This window comes from Otolemur garnettii, unplaced genomic scaffold (genome assembly GCF_000181295.1).
Source record: "Otolemur garnettii isolate 467f Iridium unplaced genomic scaffold, OtoGar3 scaffold00288, whole genome shotgun sequence".
NCBI classification, from domain to species: domain Eukaryota; kingdom Metazoa; phylum Chordata; class Mammalia; order Primates; family Galagidae; genus Otolemur; species Otolemur garnettii.
This window is the reverse complement of record NW_003852683.1, coordinates 111,344-123,239: the sequence shown is the minus strand read 5'-3', so window position 1 is coordinate 123,239 and position 11,896 is coordinate 111,344. Positions and strand designations below refer to the sequence as shown.

The 11,896-nt window shown below is 53.2% G+C and overlaps 2 protein-coding genes and 1 pseudogene across 4 annotated transcripts; 2 read left to right on the top strand and 1 right to left on the bottom strand.

Moving 5' to 3' along the window:
- Positions 1–257: 257 nt before the first annotated feature.
- LOC111722612 lies at positions 258–430 on the bottom strand (annotated as a pseudogene).
- Positions 431–2,776: 2,346 nt separating this feature from the next.
- On the top strand, positions 2,777–6,428 carry KLK12 (kallikrein related peptidase 12). Its single transcript, XM_012813676.1, has 5 exons — positions 2,777–2,813; positions 3,208–3,367; positions 4,183–4,442; positions 5,358–5,491; positions 6,273–6,428. Exons 1-5 carry the CDS (start codon positions 2,777–2,779, stop codon positions 6,426–6,428), a joined length of 747 nt encoding a protein of 248 aa, XP_012669130.1.
- Positions 6,429–7,524: 1,096 nt separating this feature from the next.
- Positions 7,525–11,766, top strand: KLK11 (kallikrein related peptidase 11). Of its 3 annotated transcripts, none has more exons than XM_012813675.1 (6): positions 7,525–7,594; positions 9,314–9,388; positions 9,770–9,926; positions 10,266–10,531; positions 11,021–11,157; positions 11,309–11,766. In XM_012813675.1, exons 2-6 carry the CDS (start codon positions 9,349–9,351, stop codon positions 11,459–11,461), a joined length of 753 nt encoding a protein of 250 aa, XP_012669129.1. In that variant the 5' UTR covers positions 7,525–7,594; positions 9,314–9,348; the 3' UTR covers positions 11,462–11,766. The 3 variants fall into 3 exon arrangements, with proteins under 3 accessions (XP_012669129.1, XP_012669128.1, XP_012669127.1); XM_012813674.1 differs by lacking the exon at positions 7,525–7,594 and adding an exon at positions 8,395–8,439; XM_012813673.2 differs by lacking the exon at positions 7,525–7,594 and having other exon boundaries at positions 9,346–9,388; positions 9,770–9,932; positions 10,197–10,531; positions 11,309–11,761.
- The last annotated feature ends 130 nt before the right edge of the window (positions 11,767–11,896 follow it).

The following is an 11,896-nucleotide window of genomic DNA, read 5'->3' as shown; positions in this document are numbered from 1 at the left end:
AAATACTTGTTTTAACTTGACAAATACAAGTTGTATATATTTATGATGTACAGCACAGTGCTGTAAACAATGAATATATTGTGGAATGGCTAAATCACACTGACACAAGCATTACCTCTCAGGCTTATAGCTCAGTGAGTAAAGCGCCGGCCACATACACTGAAGGTGGCAGGTTCAAGCCTGGCCTGGGCCAGCTAAACAACAATGACAACTGCAACCAAAAAATAGCTGGACATTATGACGGGTGCCTGTAGTCCCAGCTACTCGGGAAGCTGAGGCAAGAGATCGCCTAAGCCCAAGAGTTTGAGGTTGGTGTGAGCTGTGACACTACAGCACTCTACAGAGGGCAACCTAGTGAGACTGTCTCAATTAGCAATAATCGCACCTCAGATAAACCTAATTGGCTACGATACTGCCACTGCGCAAAGCTATGAGACTGTCTCAAAAAAAAAAATCTAGTCTGTAATTTTTAAGTGTACAATACATTATTAACTACATATCTGGTAATTTTTAATTTGCACAAATGCTCCTAAAAATCAGGGACCCTGCCTTATATTTTTGTATTCCATTTTATTGGATGTGAATTATATCTCAAAAATCCACAGAAAGAGAGGCAGTAAGTTAGGTGGTCTGTGAGAGCAAATCAAAAGCTAAAGGTTTTTATTGTTTGTTTGTTTGTTTTTTGAGACAAACTCTCAAGCTGTTGCCCTGTGTAGAATTTTTTGGTTGTAATTGTCACTGTTCTTTGGCAGGCCTGGGCTGGATTGGAATCTGCCAGCTCCAGTGTATGTGGCTAGCCCCCTAGTGGCTGAGCTACGGGTGCCGAGCCTGTTGTTTTGGTTTGTTTTGTTGTTTTAGGGTTTTTTTGAGTCAGAGTCTCACTATGCCACCCTCAGTAGAGTGCCATGGCATTACAGCTTTCAGCAACCTTCAACTCTTGGGCTTAAGCGATTCTCTTGCCTCAGCCTCCCAAGTATCTGGAACTACAGGTGCCCACCACAATGACTGGCTTTTGTTGTTGTTGTTGTTGTCATTGTTGTTTAGCAGGCCTGGGCCAGGTTCGAACCTGCAAGCCCCGGTGTATGTGGCCGGCGCCCTATACAGGCATACAGCCAAAAGCTAAAGTTATGTGATGCTGAAAAGGTACAGGGACCTGAGATCCAAAGAAGTGAAGGACTAAAAGATGGGCGTGGGGTTGGGAGACCCCTGTTCTCGTTTTCTTTCTCTTTCTTCTCTCTCTCTCTTTTTGACTGCCTTTCTCTTGGCTTGTTTCTCAATCTCCCTTCCTGAGTTTCATTCCCTTTTTCCTTCTTTCCCCTCCTTCCCTTCTAAATGAAGCAAAAACTCAGTACAGACTTCTCTTATCCCCTGATATTCTCTGTCTCTCTTTTTTCCCTTCTCTGTGGGTTTTATTTAAGCAATGGAAGCTCTTTTTCTTTTTTGAGACAGGGTCTCCCTCTGTCACCCTGGGTAGAGTGCTATGACATCATAGCTCACAGCAACCTCAAACTCCTGGGTTTGAGTGATGTTCCTGCCTCAGCCTCCCAGTAACTAGGACTACAGGCACCCACCACAATGTCCAGCTAATTTTTCTATTTTTAGTAGAGATGGGAGTCTCGATCTTGTTCAGGCTGGCCTCGAACTCCTGAGTTCAAAGGGTTCTACCTGCCTTGTCCTCCCAGAATGCAAGGATTACTACCATGAGCCACACTGCCTGGCCAGCAATGGAAGCTCTTATGCAAACAAAAACTTCCATGGAATTAAATAAATAAACTTTATACATACAGTGTGTGTGTGTTTATATATATACAAGATCTGTGCTTCTTGAAGTAGTCAAGGTGAGGGTGAGTGTCCTTCCTGGTGTTCAGGGTTGATCGCGCATATAAAAAACTCAGTTAGAATCAGAACCCAGCTCCTGTCGCTCCTTAACCACCTATTTTAAAGTCTGCTCCTTCCTATGAGGGATTCTGTTCTCTTTCAGGGATTCTCTGCACCCTCAGTCCTCCTGCCCCTCACCTCCAAGTCCAAGCTCCTGCCTCTGCAGCTGCTCCCTCTCTCCACCCCTCCCTTGTACAGGGAGGGTCAGGGCCCAGGTGTCCAAGGTGTCCCCACCCTCCTCGTCACTGGAGTTGGGATTAAAACCCAGTTCTTCAGTCACCTTGAGTCATCAGTCCTGGGGCTGCTGGCGGGTTTGGGAAGAAGAGAGGGAGTGGGGTTGGATCTTCCCACCCTGGGTCCCTTCCTCCTTTTTCTCTCCATTTGGTTGTAAAGCTCAATTATGTGTCATTAGCTGAGAAGAGTTTCTGCCAAATTAGAGGATGCCCCACCCCAACTTCCTCATCCCCTTCCCCCAACTGGGAAATTGGATAGGCTGGGAGGAAGAGAGTTAAAAGCTTTGACCGTAGCTGCTCTGGGGTGACAGAGGGAAGGAAAGGGACAGGTTGGGCAACATGACAAGTGGCTGAAGATCCAGACAGAGTGAGAGAGCTGACTGGCAGACAAAAGGAAAGGCAGGTAGGTAGGTGGACAGAGAGATAGCAGAGGGAGAGAGACCGGCTGAACCGGTGACAGCATATAGAGGACCCAGCAAAGAGACCGGTGAGATGGGGCGGCCAGCCACCAAGGTGGGGGGGAACCTGCAGGTACAGGTAGAGAGGGGACGAGCAAGCCATCCCCACAGTGACCTTTGAGGAGGAGAAGAGAGGCAAGGGCCACGGGGAAAGGGTGATCCCTGAGACTCCCCACCTCTTCCCTCAGACCTCGGAGGTGGCCCGCCATGAGCACCAGCATCTTTTTGCTCCTGGGTGTTCTTGGTGAGTTCTCCAGGGGCAGGGAGAGGGCAGGAGGGGGCTGGGTGCCCTCACCTCCTCCTCACAGCCTGGCCCCCGGCCTGGTTGGGGAGAAGAGAGGCTTACTCTGTGCCTTCATTTACCCGATGTTCTCAGGGTGCTGCTCCCCTTCTTCTCCTACAGCTTTTGATCTATCTCCTCTTCTGTCTTACCCCAGATTTCTGTCTCTCTTTTTCTTCTCATCTTTCAGCATCTTTCTCCATGTCTCTTTGGTGTTTCACTCTCTTTTTCAGAAAGACTGAGTCAGTCTTCCTCTCTCTCTCTCTTCCCTGTTTCTCTCTCTTTTTGTGTCTCTGCCCTTGTGTCTCTCCATCTCTGTGTCTCCCTTCCTCTCTCTGACCCATGCTCCTGTCCCCAGGGCTTACCCAGGCGGGCACGTTGAAGATTTGGAATGGCACCGAGTGTCTGCCCCACTCCCAGCCTTGGCAGGTGGGACTGTTTGAGGGTACCAGCCTGCGCTGTGGGGGTGTCCTCATTGACCGTAGGTGGGTTCTCACAGCTGCTCACTGCAGCGGAAGGTAAGCCTCAATCTGAGTCCCTTCCTGGGGTGGGCAAAGGAGCAATTATGGGAAGGCAAGTGCTGGGAGTAGGCTCACAGGGGAAGGGAGTGTCAAGGACTGAAAACCTGGTCCTGCAACAAGAGAGTCTGAGGCTAGAGAAGGAGTAGAACTTCCTCAACACTGGCCCTGAGTGGGACTGGGGGTGGTGAGACGTGGTGGGTGGAGGGCCAGAAAGGGTCCTGGAACCTGCCCACTTTCCCTTCCCTTTCCTTCCTGTATGTCCCCTTCTTTCCTATATGACACCTGCCACTAGCCCCAGCCATCCCCTCACCCAGCCTGAGCACGGCGCCTCTGTCTGACCCAACCCTTTGGTGCAGCCTCGGAGACTATGCCTAGCACCTCTGTGGGCCTCAGCAGTGCCCTTTGTACAATGAGAGACTGGGCTTGTCAGGATGGATGCCCTGGCATTTTTCATGCAAGGGAAGCTCAGATGCAAAGGAACAGAGAGACTCAGGGAGAGGCAGCAGCAGGACAAAGAGAGAGCATGCACTGTGCACTCATTCCCTCAGTCAGCAACACTGAGGACACGTGCCAGGTGGTGGGAGCACAGCAGTGAATAAGGCACACAGATGTCCCTGCTCCTATGGGCCTCAGCATCCTAGAGAATCAGAAAGAGACACAGAGGTAGTGGTATGCGAGGAAAAGCAAGGTGAACAGCAGAAATGAAAAGATGGTAATAGAGATAGTGCCTGGAAGAGAGACTCAGAGGACAGAGAGAACAGAGAGGCAGGAGGGCTGCTCACCTGCCACCACTGAGCCACTGCCACTTGCAGCAGGTACTGGGTGCGCCTGGGGGAACACAGCCTCAGCCAGCTGGACTGGACGGAGCAGATCCGGCGCAGTGGCTTCTCCGTGACCCATCCCAGCTACCAGGGATCCCTGATGAACCACGAGCACGACCTCCGGCTTCTGCGCCTGGGCTTGCCCGTCCGCTTGACCAACAGTGTCCAGACCCTGCCCTTGCCCAGTACTTGTGTGACCCCAGGCACCGAGTGCCACATCTCAGGCTGGGGTACCACCAACCATCCGTGGAGTAAGGGGTCAGGGGTCAGGGTGGATAAAAGCCTGGGAAATAGGATGAGGGGCCTGGAATTGTAACTGCAGGAAAGGATGGGCAAAGGCTCAGGGTATGAGGTCAAATATCAGGATTATGGCTTGGAATCAGAGATCGTGGTAGATCAGGGTCTTGGGGTCAAAGAGTTTAAGGGATTGGGTATGGAGTCAGGGGTCAGAGGTCTGAGATACTGTTGGAGGCCAGTGTGTCAGGTGTCATCATACTGGAGCAAAAGGCTGTATATGATCTGGATATCAAGGATCATTGGGCATTGGATGGGGTTAGGGGTCACTGGAGAGCTGAGGTCATGGGGTCCAGATGTTGCACAATCTGGTCAGAATCTGAGGATGGAAACTGGAATTCTATCAGAACTCAGAAAGCACATATCTGAGATTAGAAGTCAAAGGGTTTGGGGCTAGAGGTTTGGGGTAATGGATTCTGGGGTCCAATAAACTAGGATCAGAGGAGACTTGGGAGTTGGACTGATGACGTGAAGGTTTAGAGGATACAGAGCTGAGCCTGGGGGTTGAGGTGTAGACAAGGACATGGGGTCAGGAGACAGAGAGAGGACTTAAGGTCAAGCTGGGATAAGGTTCTAAGACCGCAGGAGAAGGTCAGGTCTGGATTCATTGCATCTTTGGTTAGAGGGACAAGGATGGCGTTGAGTTATGCCAAAGTCAAATATCAAGAGACTGGACCAATAACCTGGGGCCATGAGTCACTATGAAATTGAATCGTAAATCTGAAAGGTAGAGGTTTAGGATTACAGGGAGTAGTGCAGGATGGTTGGGGGCAGGAATATTGACTTGGATTTGGGCTTCCCTGGGAGGAGGGATGTGGCTTCAAAGTGGGGAGGTTTGGGGGACCTCAACAGCATCCATCTTCCATCCTCAGACCCATTCCCAGACAAGCTCCAGTGCCTCGACCTCCCCATTGTCTCTGATGCCACCTGCCGTGCTGTGTACCCCGGGAGAATCACAGACAACATGGTGTGTGCAGGTGGTGTCGCAGGGGAGGATGCCTGCCAGGTGAGCACACTGGTGGGGCACAAGGTCATCCAGGCCGGGAGGAGGAGGGGAGAGACTGAAGGAGGAGGGTAATTGATGGGAGACAGGGAGATGGAGTCAATGGAGAGACTCACAAGACAAGGCAGGGAGGGAGGGAAGGAGAGAGAGGATAGTAGGAAGGACCAGAGAATGGAGGAAGACAGGCAGAGAGAATAGGGTGGGAGGACAAGAGAGGAATGGGGAGGGCAAGACCTGACTGGGGTTCTGGAGTTCTAAGCTTTTCCCACAGCAGCCTCCAGCTGGTGCTGCCTCAGCTTGAGAGTGAGAGATTTGAGGATGGAGTCAGGACAGGGGTCTTGGGGACCCCCTCCCACCCTCTGATTCTGCACTTTTGCCCCTTTGGGTGCTCCATAGAAAAGGCTGTTCTACCCTTCTGGCCAGGGCCCCAGCCACTGTCCCTGAACTCACTACTCTTGATAGAGTCCCGCCCTCTTCCCCCAGGATTGGTCATTGGTGATGGAACTCTCTCCCCTCATTGGTCAGAGGCTCAGCTGCTGTCCCTGAGAGACCTCTGCTTTATATGGAGTCCCGTCCTCCCCCGGGGTTGGCCCTTAGGGAGAGTGCGCTCTTCTCTATTGGTTAGCCATTGCCACTGTCCTCCAGGAAGTTGGCTGTCCTCTTTTCTCTGATGACCAGGCTGGGAGCCACAGTCCTCAAAGCCCAGGAGTGGGGTTTGTGGAAATTGGAAAAGAAAATGGGAGCAGGATTTCTCCCTTATTCAAACAGTACTTCTCTTTTCCAGGGTGATTCTGGGGGTCCCCTGGTGTGTGGGGGAGTCCTTCAGGGTCTGGTATCTTGGGGGTCTGTGGGACCTTGTGGACAAGAAGGCATCCCAGGGGTCTACACCAAAATTTGCAATTATGTGGACTGGATCCGGAGCGTCATAAGGAACAACTGAACTGCTCTCTCCACCTCCAACCCTCAACTTGGGGGCCACTCTGACCCTCAGAGGACCGACACCTCTTCCATCACCACTCCAGCTCCCACTTTTGTTGGTCTGGGGAACTTCTTGGAACTCCATCCTCCTGCTAGCCCTTCTAAGAACCCTGCCAGAAATAGGAGGAGCAAGCAACTGTCTGGAATAAATATAATACAACTGAAGGAGGGGCTGTGTTTGTTTATTTGATGTCCTCTCCTAGTGCTGGTTGAGACTGGAGGAAGGGCTCACCGGGTTCCTCTATCTCACAAGTGGAAAAATACAGCTCAGAGAGGGTGAGGGTTTTCCCTCAGGGGTCACACAGGAATGGAGTAGAAAACGTTATTTATAACAGTAAAAATAAGGGTCATTTTTCTCCCTCTGGTATGATAAAAAACAGTGCTCAGCACTTACAATCTTTTCAAGGATCCTTGAAGGACTTGAGAAGGGAAAAAAATTGTTAGCTCCAAAATACCAAGTGAAAACTGCAAGAGCAACATTCCTGACCATTAAAGTAAATGTCTATAAAACATACTATGCTTTCCACTAGCCAACTGCAGTGTGATTCCCCCATAGCCAAGCATCTGTTCAATGAGGGATGTGGCTTTGCTCGAATATGTTTGTGATGGTCCAAGGTGGAGTGCATTCTTGGAAAGCAAGAGGGCCCAGCCTAAGCCTTACAGTGGTCCCCACCACCCCTTAGGTTCTGGTTTTACTGTGTCCCCCAGAGGTAGAAAGAGAAGATTTCCCCAGATGCACTGAAGGAAAGCTGGAGTGAGGAGGGAGGTCAGAAGAGTAGTAGGAACCTTCAAGCCCTCCTGGAGGCCTTATTCCACCACCACCCCCAAAAGTAGGGCTGTCACCTGGATCTCGCAGGTGAAGAAACTGAGCCTCACAGGGGTGGAGTCACTTGTCCCACGTCATAGTGGTAGGAAGAGGAAGAACAGGGGTTTGAGGCCAGGGCTGGCTGCTGTCAGAAACTAGGCAATACCTGGCCTTGCTCCACATCTGGTTAGGAGAGAGGAGAGAAAGGCCCCAAAACAAACAAGCTGGGCGAAGCGGGATCCATACTGCTCAGGGTTTGCAGAAGAGGCGGTTGAGGTGGCTGAGGGACTGGACGTCATTTGGCCCAGGTCACACAGCAGCGAGTAAGTGCCACAGCTGGATTTGGATGGTCTGGAATGTGGGGAGGGAACAGGGGTGGAGAGAAGGGTCAGCAGGGAAGTGAGGCCCCAGAAGAGCCCTAGGGGCGGGTACCAGGCACCAGCTCCTTTCCCTTTCCAGGCCTCAGCTCCACAGGCCCTGACCTGCTTCCCCACCCTCCTGTCCCGCCCCTGCTCCACTGCTGGAAAGGAGAAGGGAGGGGCTCAGGGGAGACCGGGGCCCACCTAGGCTGGGGATGTGGGGAGGGTGGGGCGGGGACAGGAGGACAACAGAGACTGGGATTAGATGGAAAGAGAGAATTTGGAGACAGACTGAAAGACCAAAACGGACAGACTGTGACAGCCACAGAGAGACCAGCAAGGATAGAAGGCATTAGGAAGGGGGCATGCAGGGAGGGCCAGAAGAGCAGGAGTGGAAAAAGACAAAGAGAAAGGAGATGACAGACACAGAAAGACAGAAACAGAAAGAGAAAAATCACACACAGAGAATTATAGAAAGAGAATAACAGATAATAAGAGACACAGATTCAGAGAGATGGGGCATGAAAGGAAGGTTGTAGACAGACAGATGGATGCAGAGGCAAGAGAGGAGAGAAGAACAGCTTGGACAGGTGACACAGGCTGGCAGGCAGCGCCTCAGAGGCCCAGGCAGCCAGCAGGGAGGGCCCCCACACACCCCGCCCCCAGGGCGATAAGGCAGGGCTTGGAGCCCCGCCATACTGGCCCGCCCGGGGCCACCCCCCTGCCTGTTGGCCTGCCGGGTGCCTCTTGCTCCAACCTAGCCTGTCACCGCCGCGCCACCGGCCCCCAGAACCCCAGCCCCAGAGCCTGTGAGTCTAGGAGGGATGGGAAGGGCCCCCTCTAGGCGGCTGCCCTCTGGGAGCCGCCAGTCCTCTTCTGCCTTGGCTCCGGTTTCTCCTTCTGCTCTGTCCTCTGCTTGGGTACAAGTCCTCCGTCTCTCTCTCTCTCTCTACATCTCTCACCTCTGACTGGCTGCCCCCAACCTCAGTGACTTCTGACCCCAGCTGCGGGCCGCTGAGCCAGCCTTCTGCTCCCACCCCCGCCAGCCAGGGCAGCTGAGGGCACTGGCCCTCCCCCTGCCAGCCCCGCCCAGCTCTGTCCGGCAGTCCTTCAAAGGAGTTGGTGTTCAGTGGGAGTGAGGGGGTTGGGGTGGGGGCTGTGTTCTGGCTCCCCCTACTCCTACTCCACCCTTGGATGACCTCAAATGCCCAGCTGCTGGAACAATGAGTATGGAGCTGTTACCAATGGGGCCCAGCTCCCCTCCCCTCTACCCCAAGTTGCTGGGGGTTTGGCCAGCTCCCAGGTGGGCAAGAAGGAAAACCTTCTACAAAATGTGCCTAGGAGATCGGGGGGCTGACTTAATGGAAGCCGGCTTATTGTTTGCTGAGTCAAAGGCCCTGTCCCCAACTTCCACACTCTCCCTGGCACACTGGGAGCCTCTGACTGTGATCAATCCCTTCCAAGGCCATGCTCCATATCCAAGACTTATTTTAAAAGTTTAGAGGTTGGGGTGCTATAAGAACCAGGGGATTCCCCAAACTTTGTTTCTTTCTGGAGGAACAGCCAGGGGTAGAAGAAGGTGGCTGCCCAGTCAGAGCAGGTGAGGGTGAGCGACAGGGCCTGGGGCCAGCCCACAGCCTCCCCTTAAAGTGATGTGGCCCCTGTGTCCCTTCCTGTTCCCAGAGGAACCTGGGGCCTGCCCTTCCCCCCTCCAGGCCATGATGATTCTGCAATTAATCATGTTTGTGCTGGTGACAGGTATGGTGGGGGTTGGGGAATGACAGGGGCTTCCCTGTGTCTGGACATGGGCAGCACTGCCATTCAAAACATAGAACCACCTACATGGCATCCGAAGTGACAACATGGGGGGAGGGGGTCTAGGGTGTCCCAGGGGAGGGCCACATGGCATCCAAAGTGATAACATGGGGGGAGGGGTCTAGGGTGTCCCAGGGGAGGGTGGGAGAACTCAGGACAGCAGTTAACTGAGCAGCCAGTATGGACCTGTTTCCATCCACTCAGTATGTCCTGGCAAAACTCCAGGTCCAGGGCCCAATCCCCCCAACCCTCATTTGTGGGAGTCCCCTGGCCCGCCTACCTCCTCTGGTTCCTAAGCCCCTTCCTTTGACCCACCCCGTGTAGGGCAAGTAGGAGGAGAGACCAGGATCATCAAGGGGTACGAGTGCCAGCCACACTCCCAGCCCTGGCAGGCCGCCCTGTTCCAGAAGTCTCGGCTGCTCTGCGGGGCGACCCTCATCGCCCCCAGCTGGCTCCTGACCGCAGCCCACTGCCGCAAGCCGTGGGTGCGGGGGCTGGGGCGGGGCTGGGAGGGGGTGGTATGGAGGCTGGGAAGGAAAGGGACTTGGGGAAGGGGCGGATATGTATGTACGGTGGAGAGCAAGAGGGATGGACGATGGCACCCGAGCTGAGATGCAGGTGGAGGGAGGAGCAGAGGATGTTTGAACTGGGAAGATGTCGGGAATGGAGCTGGATGCCTCGTGGGGGATAGGCACACGGCCTGGGAGAGGCCTTTGGTAGGAGATGGAGATGAGGTTGGAAATAGAGCCAGGTTCCTTCGTCCGAGGCGTCATGCACCTCTCCCACCTTCCTCCTCTGATCACCATCTCTCCCACCTCAGCCGCTACATAGTGCACCTGGGGGAGCACAACCTCCAGCGGTGGGAAGGCTGTGAGCAGATCCGGATCGCCACCGAGTCCTTCCCACACCCGGGCTTCAACAACAGCCTCCCCAACAAAGACCATCGCCATGACATCATGCTGGTGAAAATGGTGGCACCAGCCCTCATCACCTGGGCCGTGCGACCCCTCTCCCTGTCCTCACACTGTGTCACCGCTGGCACCCGCTGCCTCATTTCTGGCTGGGGCACCACATCTAGCCCCCAATGTAGGGGCCCTAGAGGGGAACAGGGGTGGGCAGGGGGGAGAGGGGATGGTCATGAGAGCAGAAGGACACAGGGGACTGGGGAGACTTCACAGTGATACACCAGGAGGCTGCCTGGGATGTCAGTGGTGGGATATGGCAGTGGCAAGGAAGAGTGAAAAGAGTTGGGGCGAGGAGGATGTAGACAGACGTGCTGGGCAATTCCAGATCCAGGACAACTGGCTGTTTTCTGAACCTTGGTTCTCTTCTCCAAAATATGAGAATAATCACACCCACCTCCCCAGACTGGACTAGAAACAATGTATTTAAAGCAACCAGCATAAAGAATTTATTCCTTAGCTTTACTGTTACTGTTGCTATTTTTACAAGCAGAGAAATGAGTTGGCCACAAGTGAGGACAGATTCCCCCAGGTGCTGTTTCACAGCAAGCGCTGCAGCGGGGAGACAGGCCAAGGGGTCCTTCCTCACCACCCTTCATACTGTTTTCCACAGTGCACCTGCCCCACTCCTTGCGATGTGCCAACATCTCCATCATTGAGCACAAGGAGTGTGAGGATGCCTACCCGGGCAACATCACTGACACCATGGTGTGTGCCAGCGTTCGGGAAGAGGGCAAAGATTCTTGCCAGGTCAGAGGACAGGGCCTAGGTCTCCAGCCACACCACCCCCATCACCAGCCTCAATGACATCTTTATGGGCATCCACAGTCTCACTCCAAGCCCCAATCCCACCTCCTCGCAATCCTTTTCTCTGACTGATATTCTCTTTCTCCATGCTCAGGGCGACTCCGGGGGCCCTCTGGTCTGTAACGGGTCTCTTCAAGGCATTATCTCCTGGGGCCAGGATCCATGTGCTGTCACCAAAAAGCCTGGTGTCTATACGAAAGTCTGCAAATATGTGGACTGGGTCCAGGAGACTATGAAGAACAATTAGGTAGGACCACTCTCCATGGCCCAACCTCCTCAAGCCGGTGTTGGTTCCTGTTCATTCTGCTAATAAGAAACCCTCAGCCAGGACTCTTTTATGAACTTCCTTTGGGCCACCTTGACTACAGGAGATGCTGCAGCTTAATCATCAATATGGGGTTTGAAAGTGGTGAGACTTGGATTCAAATCCTGGTTTGAACTAATTTGTGACTCTGGGAATGATAATAGCTGCTTTGTTCTCTGTTGCATCCCCAGCCCCAAAGATGGTTCCTGGCCTACATCAAGATTTCAATAAAACATTTGGTGAATGAACGAACGTACTGAGTGCTTCCTCTGTGCCAGATCCTGGTCCAAGGGCTTTTAAATGTGTCAGCTAAATATCATCACAAAAGGCTCGGCTCCTGTGGCTCAAGCAGCTAAGGCACCAGCCACATACACCTAA